The 20,582-nt window shown below is 38.3% G+C and overlaps 1 protein-coding gene across 1 annotated transcript in view; it reads right to left on the minus strand.

Moving 5' to 3' along the window:
* Positions 1-1,100: 1,100 nt before the first annotated feature.
* Positions 1,101-20,582, minus strand: part of CLYBL (citramalyl-CoA lyase) — a 253,209-nt gene continuing 233,727 nt past the window's right edge. The window contains 3 exon segments of the mRNA XM_034775548.1: positions 1,101-1,737; positions 1,739-1,822; positions 16,704-16,828. Coding sequence (XP_034631439.1) covers positions 1,681-1,737; positions 1,739-1,822; positions 16,704-16,828 — 266 coding nt within the window. The 3' untranslated portion in view covers positions 1,101-1,680.

The raw sequence follows: 20,582 nt of genomic DNA on the forward strand, positions 1-20,582 counted from the left end.
GGGAGGCTACGAGCGGGGCGGGGGCAGCTTGGCTGCCTTCATCTAAGCAGCGTGTCCCCAGCAGGGCGCTGCCCTGGGGCTGCTCCCGCTTCCGGGCTGCAGCGCCCCGGATCCCCCCGGCCCGGGCCTGGCGCGCCCCTACCCCGCTCGGGCCGGATCGCAGGGAGGCGGGGCGCTCGGACAGCGGACTGGGCTGGTTCCGGCATTTCCGCCTCTGTCCGCTGCTCCTGCCCGGGTCAGGCGCCCCCGGCACGGGCTGGGGGCTGAAGCGATCAGAGCCGCTCCCCGGCTGGGCTTTGCCCTCGTGCGCTTGCACCGCCTCCGAGACAGTCGCTTAAACACCAACAACACATTAAAAACATGTTTCTAGCGGGGGGAAGCTGCCCAGTCCTAGGGTAGGAAAAAAACCCAAGCATCTGGGAGGAAAAAGCAACGGTGCCCGCCCGCTCCAGCAGTAAACGGGCGATGGAGGCGGTGAAAAATGAAACTAAAAACAACTGTTTTCTATTTACAAATTTAAATAAACAGAACAGCCTTCCCCGCGGTGTTTGTCTAAGTGCAGCAGCATTGCTGCTGTGTAGGTCATGAAAAGGGTGGTGCATAGTTTAAAACTTCCCATTCTGGTAATTTCTTAAAGAACAGTCGTTCATAGTCTGAACACAAAAGCTCATGATTTAATGAGGAACAGAAACAAAATCTCTGATTGTTGGTGTTTCAAACTTCATTGGAGTCCTCTGGCAACCACAAGTTGATCCTCTGCAGCTTCAATACCCTTTAGCCGTCGATATAAGAGTACATGCTGAATAGAGAACAATGGCTGGTTGTTATGTTTATTTACCCTTACTACAAGCTGGGTTAACCTCTTCAAAACAGCTTTGCTAAGCCCGTTAACCACACGGCCCATATGACCTGTAGCAGTATCTCTAATGTGATGCAAATCTGACTCGAGACCATATGCACAAGTTCTGCTGCATTGTGTCTTCGAAAACTCTACACGTTTATTGCCGTCCAACCCATCCCGGTCTTTACGTTTCCAGGAGGAAATGGTCTGAATAGCAACCACTTAAAAAAAGAAACCAAGAGTCTCGCATGATGGTACATTAATTTTTTAATGACTGTTGTACATTTATAAGAGGGGGGGGAAGCTCACACAGAGATTAAATGATTTTCATAACAACAATTTCAACTAGTTAATAAAAACAAGGAGTCCGCTGGCACCTTAAAGATAATTAATGAATTAATTAATTATCTTTAAGGTGTCACCTATTTAATAATTATGCATGAGTTTGCCCTTCGAAAGAGGACTTCTACTCTGCCGCAAATATCATGAGGGCGGGGAAAAGCACAGACAAAACAGAATCATTTGACCTGATTTTTGTTTCATTTGTTATTTTAGAAGAGCTTGTTTTCATTCCAGCCCAGATGTTGCTGCTGTCCCCCAGTGAAGTCATAAGGCTGGGTTTGTAATCGTTATTGTGATGTCATATACCCAACAATATGACTTCACTCCAGGATCCAGGAGGACGAGCACATTGGGCTGCACTGGAGCGAGCACTAATTTAAATCATACATAGTCGTGGTAATTAGCAAGTCTGGCAAGAAAAATTATGTCAGATCTGCGGAAATGTAAATGGAGTTCTGCTTAACTCTGATGTATTTACATTTTCCCAAAGTCCTTCTTTAAAACTGCTTCTCTGCCCACATGGTGAGAGCTTCATTTAACAGATCATTTTTTCTTGATGGCTGTGGCAAGCGTAACAATGTTCTGTGCCTGCTTCAGTAATGGCATGTCTATCATACTCCCATGGAAAGTAAAGGCTCCCTGGAAAACAGAAAATACAAACTTCATGAAAGAACCTTTAAAATGATAGGTTATTTTGTTTTTTGTTTGTTTTTTTACATCCATCTGTAAAACAAGGAACATTAGATCCCACATGAATCAAACTGATTCTTCTTGTATAGCCTTCAGAAAGAGCCAAACTAAAGAGGGGGGGGGAGAGGAAGAGAGAGGCGGAGTGTTCAATGTTAAAAGGAAGAGGGAAAAAAACCACACTTGATCACACTGTGCGGGAAAGAGCGTATGTATTTAACTCCCAATCTGAAAAACAGGCAGAGAGAAGAAACGATCCACACAGTGGGACAGGTGCATTTTAGGGCATGCTGCTGATTAGCACAGACAATATGTATTGACATGGGAAAATAGCCCTTACTAGTTCTAAAAGAAGTGGAAGCTTGGTACAAGAAGACAAACTAACCTCACAGAATTGGGCCCTTTTTATAGAAGAGATCAGACCATCCTCACTCATCACCCAAAAGTGAGCTGGAACAGCTAAGGGCCTTAGTCTAAGTTCAGCAAGGCTCGAGATTAGATGATTTCTAACTAATAATAGCATCATACTAGTAGTTCTTTCCCCGGCTATGACAAATAGTGATACCAACACCTAGCCCCCTTCACTTTTCATTTCACAAAATGCAATGTAACAATACTGTGCTCAGGTATCACATTTTTCCATACGTAGAACACAGAGCTAGTTACAAGTGTGGAGAGGCATTATTACCCTTTTGGGAAACTGAAACAGAGGTCTTGGCCCCGAGACTTTTTTGGGGAAATCTTTTCCAGTTAGAGCTCCACAGGTAAGACCGTTAGTTCTCAGGGCCTTGTGCTGCCGTTCCAGAGCTGCTGGCATTGCTCCTGTCTCCTTTTCTTCCTTCCTATATGGCTAGCAGATTATGTTCATGTTCAGAGAATGGATATCTAACAATGTAGAACATGCTGTATTTGACTATTGTGCACTACTGTACTGGAGAATTTACCAGACTATGTTCTGCACAGGATTGACCAAGAATGTCTGAACAGTGACTATCCCAGAGTCACAGCAGATTTTTGAGTAACTTTTCATTTTTATCAGTACTTAGCTCATGTTCCACTTAGTGTTAGTATGAGATGAACGAACTGTAGTTACATCTCAACTAAAAGAAACCTTGTATTAAAGAGCCCCAAACCTGACCCCACCCCCGACTTTGGATATTTTAATCTCCTTTTCATTGTATTAAACCCATCAGTAAATTCTAACATTTTGTGTTGAAGAAATAGGATTTTGAAGCTAAAAAGCTTTACAGCAAGACAGTCCCAATTTGTCAAAGGCACTTCTGACATTTTTTTTTGTACATAACAAAACAAGCTTGCAGGATTATTATTTCTACCTTTTACAATGGCCAAAAGTGAGCTGGACATTTCACCTTCCCCGAAGATCTTACATATAAAGGCTCTAGTCCTGCGTTGTGTAGTGGGCGGCGAGTGTGTGCGTGTTGCTGCTGCGTGCACTTAGAGCCCCACTGAAATCAATACAGGACCATGAACTCATTTTAGATTTGACTAATAAGAGCAACGTCAGGGAGGGGATAGAGTGAGGAAAGACATTTCTGTTTGGTTGTGTTTGGGGGAGGCCAGGGGAGTTGAGAGTGAAACAAACTAATGCTTATTATTTTCTAGTTACAAGATACAGACTGATAATGAAATTGAGAAATCCAGCAAGTCAAATGATAACATCTAGCACTTTCCAAAAATGATTATGGAAATGCGTTGTTCCAGTGGATCCCAGCCTTGTACCTTTAACTAATTCAAGTAATATTAAATTAAATATCTCATCATATTAGGACATAACACAGCAAAATTTCATCCATGGACACAGTCACTTATATAGTTTATTATAATTCTATAAGTTGACACTCAACCAATTTTTGAACTATTAGTCCAATTATTCTATTCTAGTCTATTCTATTCAGAGTTTAATATCCTGTACATTATCCTGGAATTTTAGCAGGATTTGGTGAATAATGAGCTGATGGTGATGACATCATCATTCAAATCAAGCAGAAATTCAGATGAAAAATGCTTCAAAAATGTCTTTACAAATTGCCTAGAACTCCGTAGGCCTTATGTAAATAATAAATAATATTCCTATTAACAACACTGCAGTCATTTACAGATTAATTATTAGCTATTTTAAAAAGAACATACTTAGTTAACCATAACTTAGGTTTGTCAACTGTTGAAAGCAAGAATTAGAAATGAAGCAAACATTTTAAGATGTATAGTTTATTATTTAACTACTTGTTCAGCATAATGCTATGGAGCGGTTGAGGTACTAATTTATGCAAAACATATTTTTGTTAACTGAAAGCTTATCTTATAACTGTATCTATTTTGCTATAAGGAGTCAGTTTAATAATAGCTTGGAATAAAGTCAGTGTTCCAAAGGTTAATTCACATGTAGCATAACAGTGATAACTGGATTTATATTATGTGTTCTTTTAGAAGGGACCAATTTAGTAAACAGCACACTTGCCCTGTTATAACTAAAATAATAGGTTAGAGGTTTAAAGAGGGAAAACAAGAAAATAGCACAGATGCACATGAAAACAGGAGGACAGCTTTCGGTGTGCTGTCCTCTCAATGTGCATAGGTAACTTTGATAGATATCAATCAGAATTCTACACATACATCCAGAGGAATATGTCTGTTTTAGCAAGCTGGTTTCTTTGTTTATTCACTCTGAGGTTTAATTTCTTCCTGCTAATTTGCAATAGTGAGCTAAAATCCAGAAAAAGCAACTAGTTTGAATATATTCTATTCACTGTAGCGCTTTCCACCTCCAGTTTTCTGCAGACCGGCAATACCAGTAATTATGGTATTACCCTACATTAGCCTTCTAATTCCACTGGATGGAATTTGCCTTTTTTTTAAAGTCCTTTTATTTTCCTTCATATTAAGATAAAGACAACAAGATTTTTTTATAAAAAACATTGACTTCAGTGAAGTTACACTAGGGATACATTTAGTCCCAGAGCTGAATCTTCATACTGGCAAACATTCATAATAAGCTCACATTTCTAGCCTGTATTTAGTTTTCTAGTTGTTAAAATGCTCTATCAGAATGCAATTCTTAATCAAAATTTTAGCAAGAACTGAAATATCCTTAAATGACTGGTGACAAGTGGGGCTTCAGATTGCTTGTGTTCTACGATACATTCCATACCCTCCATAGAGCCAGAATAAGACATTCAGTCTTTCCCCAGTATCTGGGTGAAATAAGTTTATAGTTTTTAGCATAAATAGATTCCAAAAGGTCACTTGGTGATAGTGCTGAGGAAACCTTTAAGGTTTGGAGATTCAGTGTAGATGTCTCTTGGAATGTGAGCATTTCTCCTTCTTTTCCCCTTCAATAGCCTTTGGAGTCCTCTCTTTCTCTGCATCCCTCCGATAGCATCCCCTAGTCCCTTACTCTCACTATGCTTGCTAGAGTTGTGTGATGGGTTACAACCACAGGCTTTTTGAGAAGTGGGTGGGTCACTGGGAGCCTAAGAACTATTATATAGTTTTGTTTAAACAATTCATACAGATGAGACACCAGTTCTAGGCACAAGGAACTCAAGTCGTATGGTGACTTTCTCTGGAGATTTCAGGTGTTTGTTTCATATTCCGTGCACATAGTCTCAAAAATTCAGGGCCTAATTCTCCTCTCACATCTGTGAAGATAATGGAGTTACACTGGGTAAAACTGATCAGAGAGGAGAACCAGGCCTTCAGGTGCATGCTTATAAAACGCATATCTGTACATCTCTTGCACTTTGTTAGGGACAGAACTACAGCCATGTTGGGCAGGCTTACATAATACTGCTATATCACCCCTGGTGAGCATGGTGATTTATAGATGGATATGTCAAGGTCCCTAGCCTGAAAGGATTATAATGCAAGGGCCAGACTGCACATTTCAACACTGCCCTGAATGCAATGATTGCAACCGTTGGTGGCCCTTACATGGGCTGTGTGAGAAGAGGGAGAAGGATGAAGTGACTCCTGACTCCTTCCTCCTACTGAACACCCAGGCAAGGGCCAGTCACAATCTCACCCTACATGTGTTCAGAATTCCTGCACACATCACAACAGGGACCTTGGACTCTCCACAAGATCACAGAAACTAGGGCCTAAAAAAGTGAGCCCAACTGCATGTAAGGCAAACACGTGATACAATTTCAGTTCCAGTGGGTAGAAAAAGTCTATTGTTTTCTTTCAGGATGTAAATCATCCTCTCTTTTTTTCCTATTTCTAAGCAGCTAACAGACATTTTCTGCTTGCTTTCACAAGCGTGACAGCTTTTCTGTTTCCATACTTGTGCAATCTTCATAGTTTTTATTGTTCTCCCTTAGTTCCTGTTTATAAATTTCCTCTTTTTCTTATACATTTTTCCATTGGAAATACACTAAAATGTTCACCTTCTCTCTCTGAAATTAACTGCCATGTTCTTACTGATGCAAAGGTCAAAACTGGTGATGTTACACTTCCATTTTATCTATCAGAAAATGTCCCACCACAGGTGGTGCTATTTTGGCACTATACCCAACACATGCCTTATCCAACACTTTCATTTGCCGATTGGCCATACCATGTACTAGACTTGTTCACATCACCACTCTTCTGGGCCCACTTGGAAGAGTTTGTATGCAGTGTACAGAAGTGCTGTGAAACATAGTTTTGTCAGCTCCAAAGCCTTTTTGGGTGTGGAGTTAGGGAAGCAACAACACTGGCAGGTCTGACACGGGATTTTCCAACTGGCAAGCTGGGAATGCAACACAGACTATTCCTGCTCCCAGCATCAGAACTAGTGTCTGGGTCAGAACTGGTTGGTGTTGTGCTACTTTTCTGCCAATCATAGAGCATCACCAACTCCCCATTCAGGCACTTTAGCTAGGCTGATTTAGGGCCTGACCCTCTAAGGTGCTGAGAGCCAGCTGCAAAGTGCCGGGCATCCTCAATTCTCATTGACTTCCGTGGTATTTGAGGACACTTAACATCTCCTTGGATTGGGCTCTCTGCAAAATGGCTCACTTCCTTGGCTCACTCCCACTCCATCGTCTCCTTTTCCTCAGCTCTACCTGCTCTATAACCTGGGAGTCAACCCAGGATTTCCTGATTATCCAAACCTCACTTTTGGAGAGTTGATGTGATTCTTTTATCAGAAGTGATATTTAATAACATCTGTGAAAAGCAGAGAGTGCCTAAAGCTTCAGTAAAGTAGTCCCCAGAATATTTCCCATAAATTTTACACTGGAATAGGGGGAAGGAAAATAACAAAAAGGAAAAAAAAAAACCCCCCAAAAAAACCCCGAAGACAAAACAGAAAAGGAGGGTCATGCTCATTCTGCCTAGGTCAGATCATGAATGACTGTGACATGATGAAAGCACCATGATCTGCACATCATAAACAAACATGCTATTTCTTTCCAGAGTATTTAAACATGGGTGTATTTTACAGGATTACCCAAAAGTCTCGTGGCCAGACGTAGGAGAAATGTGGTTGGCTACAGATTTTAGGTAGGGTCATATGACCTTTTTGGACTTTCCTTTACTATGTCCATTTCAAACAATACAGCATACATTCCATTTTCATTACCAGAACCTCTCATTAGCGTAACAACATTTTTGATGTCCTAAAGGTGTGTTGTTATAAAGAATGGGACCCAGTCTGCACCCAGCAGCTTCTACCACATCAAAGCTGCAGGAGCTCCTCATCCTGCCTGGGTTGACCAGCTGTGAAAGCAGATCTTGGGGGAGGGGTAGCATGTGTTCCCCTTCCCAAAGGTGGAGTCTCTGACTCCGCTCAGCCTGAGTGCCATATGTGGCATTCAGGCTCTGGGAAATGTCAGGGAGCAGAGTATAGGCAGCTCTTCCTTGTTGTCCCACTCACGGGGAGTGGAGATGGTTTGTCCCTAACAGACTAACAGCTGGGGAAAGACTGCATGGCCCTCCATGTCTCAAAGATATTTCCCTTGCTGACAGGTCTATAACAGAACTCAGAGAGAGAAGGGGGGTGACTTGGCTACTCCCCTCTCTCCCTGCCTACTGGAGCTGCACAGAGGTTGACGTAATTATTAAGTCCTCTGCAGCTCCAGCTGTAGGGGGGATGGACGAGGTTATTGATACATACAGGGCTGCGTGGGTGGGAATAGGGAGATTATTTAGGTGGCGTCCTTGTCTCCTGAGAAGCTCCACAACTCATGCCTGCAAATCAGGTATATTCCCCTCCTCACATCCTTATACCGCAGGCCAGCATTCCTAGACTGCAATGGGAATAGCCTGTGCTGTAGGGCTTGTTGGAGCTTATGTGCCCCATCCCACTCTGTAAACTGGGCCTGCGTTTGGGCTCAATGAATTTATAATGAAATTTTATATTCTCTCAAAGATAAAATGTTTTAAAAAGCAACAGTAATTTGTGTGTCAAGTGTGCAGGGGTGAGTGGGATCCTAGTGGATCTATTTTGTATTTAACATTAGCCCAAAGTGACTTGGAGGATGGAGTGCAGGGTACTCTCAGCAGGTACTAAGGGGAAACAAAGCTGGAAAGGAATTTTTAAAAAGAGAGACTAATTGTAGCAAGTTCTCAGAGGAGACCAACAAAAATGACAAGCTTTGGAAAATAAGGCCTGGGAAAAAAAGAATTGAGCATGGTGAGTCTAAAATAATACAGAGACAAAAGAGACAGACTACGAATAGGCAGAGGGATATTATAAAGAGGACAGAGCAATTTATTCTCCTACTCGCTGTCAAAACCAAAAGGAACAACATTTTTGCAGCAGGGGGACAATTTAAATGACATTTTAGGAAAAACTAATGGAATAAAGCATCAAGACACAGTGGAGTTGCCATCGGAGATATTCAGGACTAAACTTTACAACACATCAGTTTGACATCACTTTGGATTTATGTTTGTTCTTATCAGGACAGAGGACCCATTTCATTATGCCATTCATGGAGACATAGACCTGAGTTGATATCAGTGGTTTCAAAAAAAGAATAATGTACAATTGGTAGGCCATTCTACAGGCAGTCTAGTGGAACACTATGACCGTCTGTGGTTCTTGAACACTGGTACAGTGGCTTCCGGATATTCTGTCCCAATATGATGTCATCCTCAAAGGTTTCCTTAACTTGTGACAAATGAAATATATGGAGCAGCATAAAGAGATCCAGTATTGGTCCACTGCGTTCCAAGACTAAAAGATTTCCTGATAGAAGACTTAAGTCTTTTGCTCTTGGGGAAGTGAGGGTTTTCTTCTCTATCATAATAGCATCTAAAAAGTTTTACGCTATGGAATACTTCAGTTTGGTAAATAGCTTGGTAAATTCAGATTTCCACCTCACGGAAACATCATAAAATGTTTACTGTCATAAATACTCTTATCATTTTTTGCATGTTAGTTTGACTGGACTCAGAGTGGGTTGCCATTCTGTTGAGAGCAAATCTGTATCTGGAGGGGACAGTTTCTGTGGTTCAGTTTCAATCAATTTAGCTTCTTGAGATCCTAGAGCAACTTTGGAAAATAACTGTGAGTTGGACCTATTTCTGCCATGGAAAATAAAATCAGTCAGGGAGATACTGGGTCTGGTAATCAATGCTTACCTTAAGGAGGATGGTAAAATGCCACCTTCCCTCAAACAAGTCTTCATTAGACCTCTGCTCAAGAAATCCTATCTTGGACTTTGACCTTGTTAATTATTCCTGGCCTCTAAACTGCTGTTTTTACAAGATTATTGAGAAGGTAGTGCAGGGCAGTTCTCATATAATCCAGAGTCTTCACGTTTCCTTGATCTCTCTCAAACAACAGATCTCTGTATGGTACAGAGACTACAATGGACTTGGTGGCCTTTCTTAGTGATGGTATCCATGCTGACTCCTTTAAATATGCCAGCAATCTTTGATAGAGTTGACCGTAATGTTTTGTTGACTTGACTATGGCAGGGATGGACAGGATTGCATGCGAGTGGTTCCATTCCCTCCCCCTCTTTTTTTCCATGACCTCTACTCAGATGAACCAAAAAAAAAAAAAAAAAAAGGAGCAGACTTCCCTAGCAGCGTTGTTTTTCATGGTCTAGGTACACAAGTACTGCTGAGCAGATGGACTTTATGAAGATGTGCTTCCCTCGGATTAGCCTTCTGAACACTAAGAAGGTTAATTTCTCTCTCTCTTTGGGCCTGTGTGTTAGCTCTTCACCCTGACAAGCTCACATCTGAGGCAGTATGTAGTTAGTCTAGGACCTGGAGCGTTCATCGTCTTCCCCCATTATTCATTGTGAGGCCCAGTAAATTGAACAAAGCTCTCATACTGCTTGGGTAACCCAGTCCAGAGACTGTGTGTGAGTAAACCTGTTGTCGAAATAAGTAATTATGTAAGATCCTTTCAATAGAGGGCTGACTGTGAACACTCTCAGGCAGACTAAATGCAGAAGTGCTGAACTGGAAATATCAGCAAGCCAATGCAAACTTTGTGTACTTCTGATGGGAAGGAAAGTAGGTGATGTGTAAGCATGCATCGTCAAGTCTAGGAAATATTCCTGATCCATTGCTAGCTGAAAGATTCCATTTCAATCCTCTGAGGTTTTATGAAATTGTTCACCCACTTCCAAATCCTAAAATAAAAAGAAAAGGTCTGATATCTCCTTCTCTGAGGCCACAAAGAATGTGGAATAAATCCATCAAAATATGTTTGCCTGGGCCTGGGAACACTGTTCCCAACCCCAAAAACTGTTACACAGTTTACAGAGAAAGGAAAGGAAGACCATTGTTCTGAGGAGGGGAAGAAGCAGGAGAATATTAAGAGGACACCTACAGGAGACTATGGAAAAAGACCCAGAGTTCAAAAAGATAACTGCCCACTGGGATTAAGCAAAAATCCTTAGGCAAAGTCCATGGAGGGAAAAAGTTGACTGTCTGAAACCTTTGCTCTTCTACTTAGGGGCTCAGGAGAATGGCTTGGGTTTACTTCCAGGTACAGAAACAAAAGAAACTGGCACCCCTTTTCCCAAAAACTGGAACTATGCTTATGCTTGTCAGGGAACCTCCTGACTACAAACGGGTGACGTTTTCCTGCGGAAAAGGATTTAGGCTTAGTTTCAGAGAAGTCAACATTGGAAGTTTAAATTTATTGCCTGACAGGTCAGGTAGGGTTGAATCCAGGTTTTCTTCCAAAAAACCCTTTTCAAAGGGAAAAGCTACCATAACGAGCAGGGACAAAGCCCCTGCCCCTTTTCACTGATGAATCTCTACAGCTTAATAAGTCACTAAGGACTGGCTGAGGATGTTTGGGAAAGCCTGAGATGGTCCTGGTCAATATCTTTCAGTTTATAACAAGATGAAGTTTCCTGTTCCTCTCTTCCCAGCAGAGTATTTACAGATGAACCCCCCAATCCAAATTTATCCAGGATTCTTGGGTAGTTTCTTGTCATAACTCCATTCTGGGAAGGCAGGAACTGGCAGCTATCAAATAACTAACCTGGGTGCACAAGATATTCAGAATACACAGATGCTAGAAACAGTGAGGCACTCAAATAGAATATTTCTAGAGACAGACTCCCTTTTCTTATCCAAAGTATCCTTTAAACTGATGTGGGTACGTCTACGGTACAATTAAAAACCCGCGACAGACCTATGCCAGCTGACTCAGGCTAAGGGGCTGTTTAACTGCAGTGTAGACTTTGGGCCTGGGTTGCAGCTTGTATTAGCCTCCCTGTTCATTAGCCCCAGGGCTTTAGTGACAGGAGGGAAAAGTATCAAGATCCACAGAGGGCCTGCTTGGAGGGGTGGGGGGGCAAGCAAATCATTTGTACGAGCTCCCAGCACTCTCATGAGCTTCTGCAGGTCTGAACTGCAAAGCAGGCAAAGAGCCTTTCTGCCTCAGACCTACCCCAACTGGCACGACTGTGTGCAGGACTGGTCGTACCAGTGGGAAGTCAGCATATGTAGGAATAACAAGCTAATGTGCCCCTTACCTCTACATAACAGAGGTTCACGATTTTCCCCCAAATAGTCTTTTCTATGGGAGGAAATCCACCTGTTGTGCTATAGCACACTTCTTTGATCTCTCTTCTGAATAACACAGCTACATAAGAGACTTTTGTTAATCATATTGTCTATATTTTATGTGAAAAACCTACACCCCTGAGCGACACAGTTAAACCGACCTGACCCCCAGTTTAGAAAGACTGGAGACCTCAGTGCCGCCTCTCGGGGAGGTGGAGTGCCTACGCCAGCGCGAGAATCCCTCCCGTCGGCTTAGGGAGTGTCTTCACTGATGCACTCCAGCAGCCCTGCTGCAGTGTTGTAAGTATAGACAAGCCCAGAATGAAGAGCTTGGGGGCCAGTGTCTCCTGACTAGACACAAACACACACACATTGGCACAGGCGCTAAGGAGTCTCTCCCAGAACAACAGCCCCTTGGGAAGGCAATGGGAGCTAGATGCTACAGACAGACAGAATCCTTACTGGGGGCTGGATCCCACTCCCACTGCAATCAGGGGAAAGACACTCACTGACCTCAAGGGGAGTTGGAGCACTCCCAAGTACAAGTCCTAGCATGCAGATTGTTTCCAAGATACAGTAGCTTGGGTTCAGACTTTCCTAAACAAAGACTGTTATGACAGGGCCTTTGTGAGCAATTCCCTTGCAGACCAGATACTGTGTAAATAAAAGGATTCCAGGAAGGACCATAAAAGCTACTGCATAGTTTGCCAAATCACTTGAGTTCACATATCATTCAGATGCCAAAGGCCTCCTAAGACTATTATCCATACATGGCACTACATATAGCATTCTTTCAGCTTAGCCCTGTGGAGCCTAAAGCACTCAACCAAAGTTACAGTTTTGAATTGTGAATTACTAATCCTAACTTTAAATTACACTTAATTTACATGTGACTTTTGAGGCAATATTTAGCTCTTTCTTTTCTGGTTGACCAATCAGGTTCCTTTAAAATATTTACAACTTATTTATGTAAAAGCTTAATTACACTTTTATTTGATCTTTTTGCACTCCATTTGTCATTTTTGCTTGATATCAGATTAAAAAACCCAACTCAGATGACTAGTAAAGACCCTTACAGAAATCATACTGTACCTAATATAATATTTTCAACTCAAATTGCACAAGAATACTCAATCTGAATATATTTTAAAACTAATTTACTATTTCTATTATATATAAACAACAAAAAGCTTCTATGGTTTTTAAAGTATTTTTGGGTCAAATTTATCAGTCATGTAATGGTGGAGTAAGCAGCATTTTGGCCGAGAAAATGAGGGCACATGGTAAAGTGTAATGTAGTTACATTAAAAGGAGAGCTGTTTTTTTTTTTACACCCTATTAATAGCTTTTCCTGCTACCTTCAGCCTGCCTTTTTGGAGTGTAAGTTATTCATTTTTGTATGCCAGGTGGGCCAATTTCTGCCCTCATTTAATTTAGATTTGTATCACTTTATTATCTTCATTTACTGCAGTGGAGCTACTCCAGATTTAAACCAGAGTGAGAGCAAAATTTGGCCTATTGAATGCCACGTAAGTGCAAGATACACTATCTTGCTTCTTGAATCCAGTCTATGATCAAGATCTGTTTTATGCCACTTTTAGACTTTCATGGGGGAGTTGTACCTGAATTTAGTCCCAAGAATCATACGTCACAGCAATTGTACAATGCACTTCTCTTTGAAAAATTACTGAAGCTATATTATAATAATACTTTGCTTTCATATAGCACTTTTCATCTGCAGATCTCAAAGCCCTTTACAAAAAATGGTGATTTAGTTCAACAATGTCCAAATCAGACACAAACAATAAAGTACAAACACAAATGACACACTAGGAGGAGGTCCAGTTTTTGGATCAGTGGTGTATATATTGTGTTAGTCATTCCCTTTTTTCATTACCTACGCGTAGGCCCCAATCCTGCTACTATTAAAAAGTTAATGAAAGTTTTGTTGTTGGCTTCAGTGCAAACAGGACCATGCCCATAATATTATTCCAAAGAATTTGGGCTAGCAGAATCTTTTTTTCTCCCTGGGGACTACAGGAGTGTCTAAAATATGCTAGAGTCCACCTGTGATCCTAATTCTTACTAACCTCTGTTCTCAAATGCAGGGACCACTATGTTAAAGCATTTTAGTCTGCAAGATCTAGTAGTCTGATTTCAGCCTTTTCTCAAACAAAGCTTACTGTGACTATTGTATCTGTCAAACTGTGATAAATTATGAGAGCTGATTATTGTATTTTTAATGCAAACTATTGTTGACTAAGGGCATCAAACTTTGAAACCAATTAACAACAAACTGTGATCCTAGAGGTTGAAGACCAATAATTTATCTGTGAGCAACCTAGCCACTCAAATCCCTTGCATTTATTTTTTCCAGGCTTTCAATTTTGATTAATAACATAACAAAAACATGCAAGACTGAACAGTATGAACCAAAACTATATTTTTGGACCTACTGACATGCAAGTTCTAATTTAATAAAATAAAAAGAAAAGCAGGAGTGGTGTTTCACTATCTGCACATTAGGATTTCTAAAAGCAATATATGGAATATTTCTTACAAGATGGGATGGGAAGAGTTATTATTGTAATTTTAACATCTCTCTAGGACACACAGCGTGAGATCCCTCCTGTGAGACACCTTTGCTTTGGAAAAATTAAGTAATCAGATTGTTCAGGCTTTTCTTGGCTACACATTTATAATACAGCAATACAAACTCAGTTAAGAAGTTTGCAGGAAACATTGCACACAGCAATCTATTTACTAATTTTTTTGTTATGAAAATGTAGTAGTATTTAAATGTTAAGAATTCGAGCCAGGTCACAAAATAACTTGCCTACCAAGGTTTTTTTTTTTTTGGATGGATTTTTATACGCCAAATATATAGAAACGTGTAAACTGGTCAGTAAAGAAGCAAATCTATATTTGCCAGAGTTATAGAAGCTTCTAATCTAATTAAAAAGCACTTGTTACAATGAAACTTTCATAAATTGCTGATCTTATCAAGAAACCAGCATTTTGGGGACAAACTGTCATTAAAATAACACTTTTAAAACAAATTAGAAAAGTAATGATTCCATAATGCAGGATCTTTAAATGCCATATCTGTAAGGTTTTTGTAATTTTATGCTACTAATATTGTAATTACCGTATATTCCCTCGCCAGTTATACAATTTACAGGTGTACTCTTTTGATAGGGTTTTGACATTAAATTTATATGGGCTACGAGGTACAAGCCGTAAACATAAACAAATATTCTGCTGAGTCTGTCATTTGAATGTTTATTATTTCCCTGAAAAACCCCAACCACTGGCATTGTGTATACTCAGCAAAATGCATTTGTAAGATATGTAGTGTGTAGGAATCAGAAAAATGTGAAAAATCATGCATGCATGTTCTCTCTATGTTACTTACATTAATCACCGAGGTAAGGGGAACAGAACAAAGAGACACAGAAAGATAACATATGATGGTGACCTGAAACAATTATCCAGGCTGGCACCCAAATATCACAGTGATGGAAATGTTTGTAGATACGGTAGACGGTGAAGGGCAGACCAGTAACTTTATTCTAATAATAAATTATTATTCTAAAAGCTTTATTCTGAAGGATAGGCATAAAGGAATTACAAATCTGCTATGACCTTTCTAGAATTTCTAATATGCAATCTTTCTTGCATTAGAAATGTGTGCAAATGGGGAAGATATAACTTCCAATGTATTTCCACACATCATAAAGTAAAGGAATGTATTGTGAATATTTATACTCTACCAGTAAAAAGTACAACTCTGTACAAAGGCTTGTGTGCTCAGCTTTACTACAGAAGATTTTTTTACTGATAATTATAATTATTTTGCGCTTCCATTTTGTACAAACACACTTCAGGCATTTCAGTTTGTGTGCAACTAAATGTTGTCGACATCAAAACTCCCCTGGCTTTTTAACAGTCTCAGGTTTGGCTGTAACTAAGATAAACATACTTAGCTGCAACTTTTTTCTTTCAAAAAGAGGCAAACTGGATTATAGCAAATAACCTTTAAGATAATTAACTGACAATGCTGCAACTAGCATAAAATCTTCCTTCAGGCGACCCCTAATTTAAGTATTACTGGCACAAAGTGGAGACAGATTGTGCATCACCACCGCAATATTTACATAGCAGAAACCCACAGAGCAGGAAACGTGAGACTCAATGATGCACTAAATTAGGAACAATCATATTCTAGTGTTAATTTGCTTTCCACTCAATCCAAATCTCAGGTCCAGAAATTGGTACAAATACGTAGAAAACGTTCCCACTTTTAATTATTAAGAATCACATTTGGCAAAGAGTTATGCATATAAGTAACTTTATTCACACGTGTAAGCAGTTGCAGAATCGGACCCACATAACTAAAGAAATTTTATCAGATATTTTTTAAAAATAAAGAATTTCAAATCTATTTATTTCTTCCCACAAATAATACCAAAACAAGCAGGATGTGTTTTTTTCTTCCATGCTATCTGTCCTTTGATTGCAAATTATTTTCATATGACAATATCATCATGATTTCTATGAAATAATTTAAGAGTATTTTTAATTCCCTAAGCAGCAAATAATTTTATTTAAAGGATAAAAGTTAAGAGAGGCAGGAGAATAAAGAAAGTGTATTTATAAATTCATTTGAGAAGTTCCACATTTATCATGAATATTCTAGCTGTATTCTACCCTGGCATACATTTTGCTAATAAAACCATAAATTACTGTATATTTTTTATTGTAAAAACAAACACTCCCCAATTTTTCTCAAATTTAAATATTATTCTAACTGGTATTCTATATGTGGCATTAACAAAATATTTACCTTTCCTAATCGCTGATGGTCTTCAAAAGCAGAAATCAGTTCTTGTGCCCACTTTATTTTTTCAGGGCTTGGAGAGAACTGTTCCTGGACAACAGCAATTTGGTTAGGGTGAATCACCTGCTTACCTACAAAGAAGATTAATAACACTAGAATCATGCTTCAACAAACAGATGTTCAACAAAATGTTCCAACCACTTGAGGCTCTTAAATGCCTCATAGACTTTATGTTAAATAACTAATTATTTGACTAGATTTCTTGTATTATTAAACTGAACAACAATCTTTTGCTAGATACTATATGAACAAATATAACTAAAACAGAAGTTGTATTTGTTATAATTCAAAAATTACAGTTCTTTCCATCCATTTCAATCCATACATCTTCCTTTTGTCATTACAGGTGTAAGTGTTAGACAAATTTGTTAATAACAATTTAAGTATAATATATCTTTAAATTCTAGCTGTATAAATAATAGCATCAGAAACTGACAATTACTGTTTTATTGAAAAATTAAACAACCTGAAAATGATATTTAAACAACAAAACACGCTATATTTCATTGATAGCTTTTTTAATTCTACAAAAGGATTAGTCCCTAAATTCCCATAATTTGTTTAGCAACTAAAAATATTCAAAATTCTTCCCCCACCTTAATGATTAGTTAGTTACTGCTGATGCATAATACTTTTCTTTTTGTTATTTGTTATATTAATGAACTTAAAAGGTACTCTCTAGGCTTAGATAGGCATCTTTTTATCCTTTCTTGCATAAATATATATATATAATAAAAAGAAATTAAATGTTGCCTGTTAATTTTAGTATAGATTTTCACATTTGCTTGCTGAGTCAGGTATTCAGTTTCAATTCATACTGTATATGCTTAAATTAAACAATGCCTATATTATTTGTTTTACATTTTTTAAACTAGCATTTTACATTCTTAATTTTTTCAAAAGGAATTTTCACATGGTGGTGTGATTTTGCATGGTTTTTTATTTATAATGAATATTTTAAAATTAATTTAAAGAAATTGTACTGTAATATCCCTGTTTAATTTTCCTTTACATCAAATAAAAATAGTTACAAATTAGGGGACTGATCCTGCAAACCCTTAGTCAAATGAATAGTCCTTCCTCACAGAAGTGGTCCCATGTTACTCACATGCATAAAACCACTCAAGATTGGACTCTCTCACGTGAGTAAGGGCTCCTCAGTCAGACTACCTGTGTGCATAAAGACTGTTCATGGCTCCAAACCTGTGTCAGGATCTGCTAGTGCAGACCCCCGCACCATCTGGGTATCCAACTGATCCAATGGGACTCTGAATGAGTGTAGAGGTCCATGCTAGTGGATCTCAGTGGAGAATCAGGGCACGTGTAAGTAAAAGCTTGTAGTATTGGGTCCTAACTGTGTTTTTTCCAGGTAGAAAAGCTGTTTTTAAAAATTCCCATTTAAACTGAAAGTTGGATACATTGTATATAAATACATTATTTCATGTAATGATTCATATGTATTACTATGGAAATTAAGCATTCATTTTTAAACGATTTAACAATTAGAAAAAATATTTGCAATCCTCAGCAACATAATATAAAATTTGGTGGTACATAAAAATAAATTTGTGAACCAATTTAGCTGAAGACATATTTTATAAACAAGAAAGAATTGTGCAGAACTATCACATTTGTAAGAAGAATTTGCCATAGAAGCTCGATTTTCTTTTATTTCTTGTTACACAATCCTTTATTTACAATCCTCAGGGCATCCATATATTCAGATTCTGATATTTCACTCCACTATAGAAAAAAATAATTTAAAATAATAGTTTAAAACTTTAAATACTTTAAGGACTATTTTGTTAGAAAGAAATTAAATGAACAGAACATTTCTTTTGCTAATGTATTTCATTTTAATTGTGTTTAAAGATAATTTTTAATGAAATCAAAAGATAGCAATAAGTGAGTAAATTATTATTATTCTTGGTTTTAATTTGCTTTATTTTTAACTGTTAAACTGGTACTTCTGAAATTGAAGATTGTGTACATAATTCATAGTAATGCCTACAAAGCTTAATTTTCAGGAAAATTATTTTCATTATGTATGTAAAATTATAACAAAGACTTAAATTACAATAAAAAAAAAATCAAAAGCTCCAGATCAATTATTTTTTAAAAGGCAACTGCATTTCTGTATTAAAATTAGTTTTTTAAAATGCAGTTATAGTAAACAACTTCAATTTGTGCCATTGGTGAACAGATTATAGAAGATATAATGTAACATTTGATTTATGGCCCGAGTTGCCTTTTGTCACATCTTATGTATCCAAACAACTGTATAATAGAGTTTAATGCCATGCAGGAATGAAGCAAATATTTTAAACTGAACTGTTGTTATTGACGAGTTACTGAGAGGGTGCAAAATTGGAAGACATTAAAATTTATGACCATGAAATCCTTTTTACAGTACCACTTGATATATTGTGCTTTAAATCAATACCTGTCAAGTCTTTAGGTAACTGTATGATGGTGTCATTTTTGTCTTCTACAAAAGACTGCAAAAAGAGAGAGGAAAACCTATAGTGTTTCATATTTATATCTAGCTTCTCAGCATGTAGCACTAGAGTAGCTATAATGACTAAGTCAGCTGTTAAAGCTTTATTCCAAGGTTTACTTATTTTTGGATATAAACATTCCTAAAGCTGACAACCATTTATACAGACAACGCATTGATTTAAAGTCCATATTTTATGGTACTGTAAAACATATGCTGCTGTAAAAGTAAACCTATTTTTAAAATAATCTACAGTGACTAAATGATGATTGAAGACATTCAGTACATATATGCATTTATTGCAGAGACAATAGGCTGCTTACAATGTCTAGTTTAAAAGAAAATGAGAAGAAAATGTAGATACTATGGTGGTGATGGTCAGATAAGCATTTCAATAAATAGAAAAACCATTTTTATTGAGTAATTATATATTTCTGAGATGTGCACACTATTTAAACTTCAATAAACATATTTTGATTACTTTACATTAAAGGTTACAATTCACTGCAGGGCTATGTATATACAACTTTGTTAAGTATTCTGGAGTTGCATCAGTTTAGGAAGACAGCAAATTTGACCCTATGAGTCCCAAATAAGTACTGTATCTATTTTCTGTGTATCTTGCCAATTAATTGATTAATCATTACTTTAGCTGTGTAAAAGATTTAGCTCATTTTAGTCACACCTGTTGTCTTCAGTGGCATTAGTTGTGATTAAAACTAGCAGGATTTGACCCAAAAAACTTTAAAATACATGATAAATAAGTATTCAGAACTTCTATTAACAGAACATCAAGATTTTATTACCACACTACTAGACAGCTGTATGAAATAAGGGCGTCTTTAAGCAAAAATGATCCACAGCCTTCTGCCCAGTGGAAGATCATGGATTATGACTTCACATCTGATTGGACTAGTTATCAGATTATATTCTGGGACATTCTATTTTTTGAGATTTCCTGATTCTAGCCATGGAAAGACACAGGGAAAAGGTAAAGGCAAAGGCTGCAAGTTCATGTTAATGAGCTCAGCCCCTTCTGCAGATCTTTAAATGTAATATAGAAAGGCCAAAGACCCTCCACGGCTGAGTTAGGAATTAACTTCCCTTGACACCCTGAATTGTCAGATGTAGCCTTTCTATTTATGCCATATCTGAGTCTTACAACTTCAGTCACATTTTTGTATTTTTAAACGATATGCAGCTAGTTACTGCCAACTCCACTGTTACCTCTCCAAAACCCCATTACACTGATGTCAGATGACTTCCTATCATGATCAGTTGGACCCAAATGTCATCAAGGTTAGTACTTGTGGCACCTTAGAGACTAA

Source organism: Trachemys scripta, chromosome 1 (genome assembly GCF_013100865.1).
Source record: "Trachemys scripta elegans isolate TJP31775 chromosome 1, CAS_Tse_1.0, whole genome shotgun sequence".
Taxonomy (NCBI): domain Eukaryota; kingdom Metazoa; phylum Chordata; order Testudines; family Emydidae; genus Trachemys; species Trachemys scripta.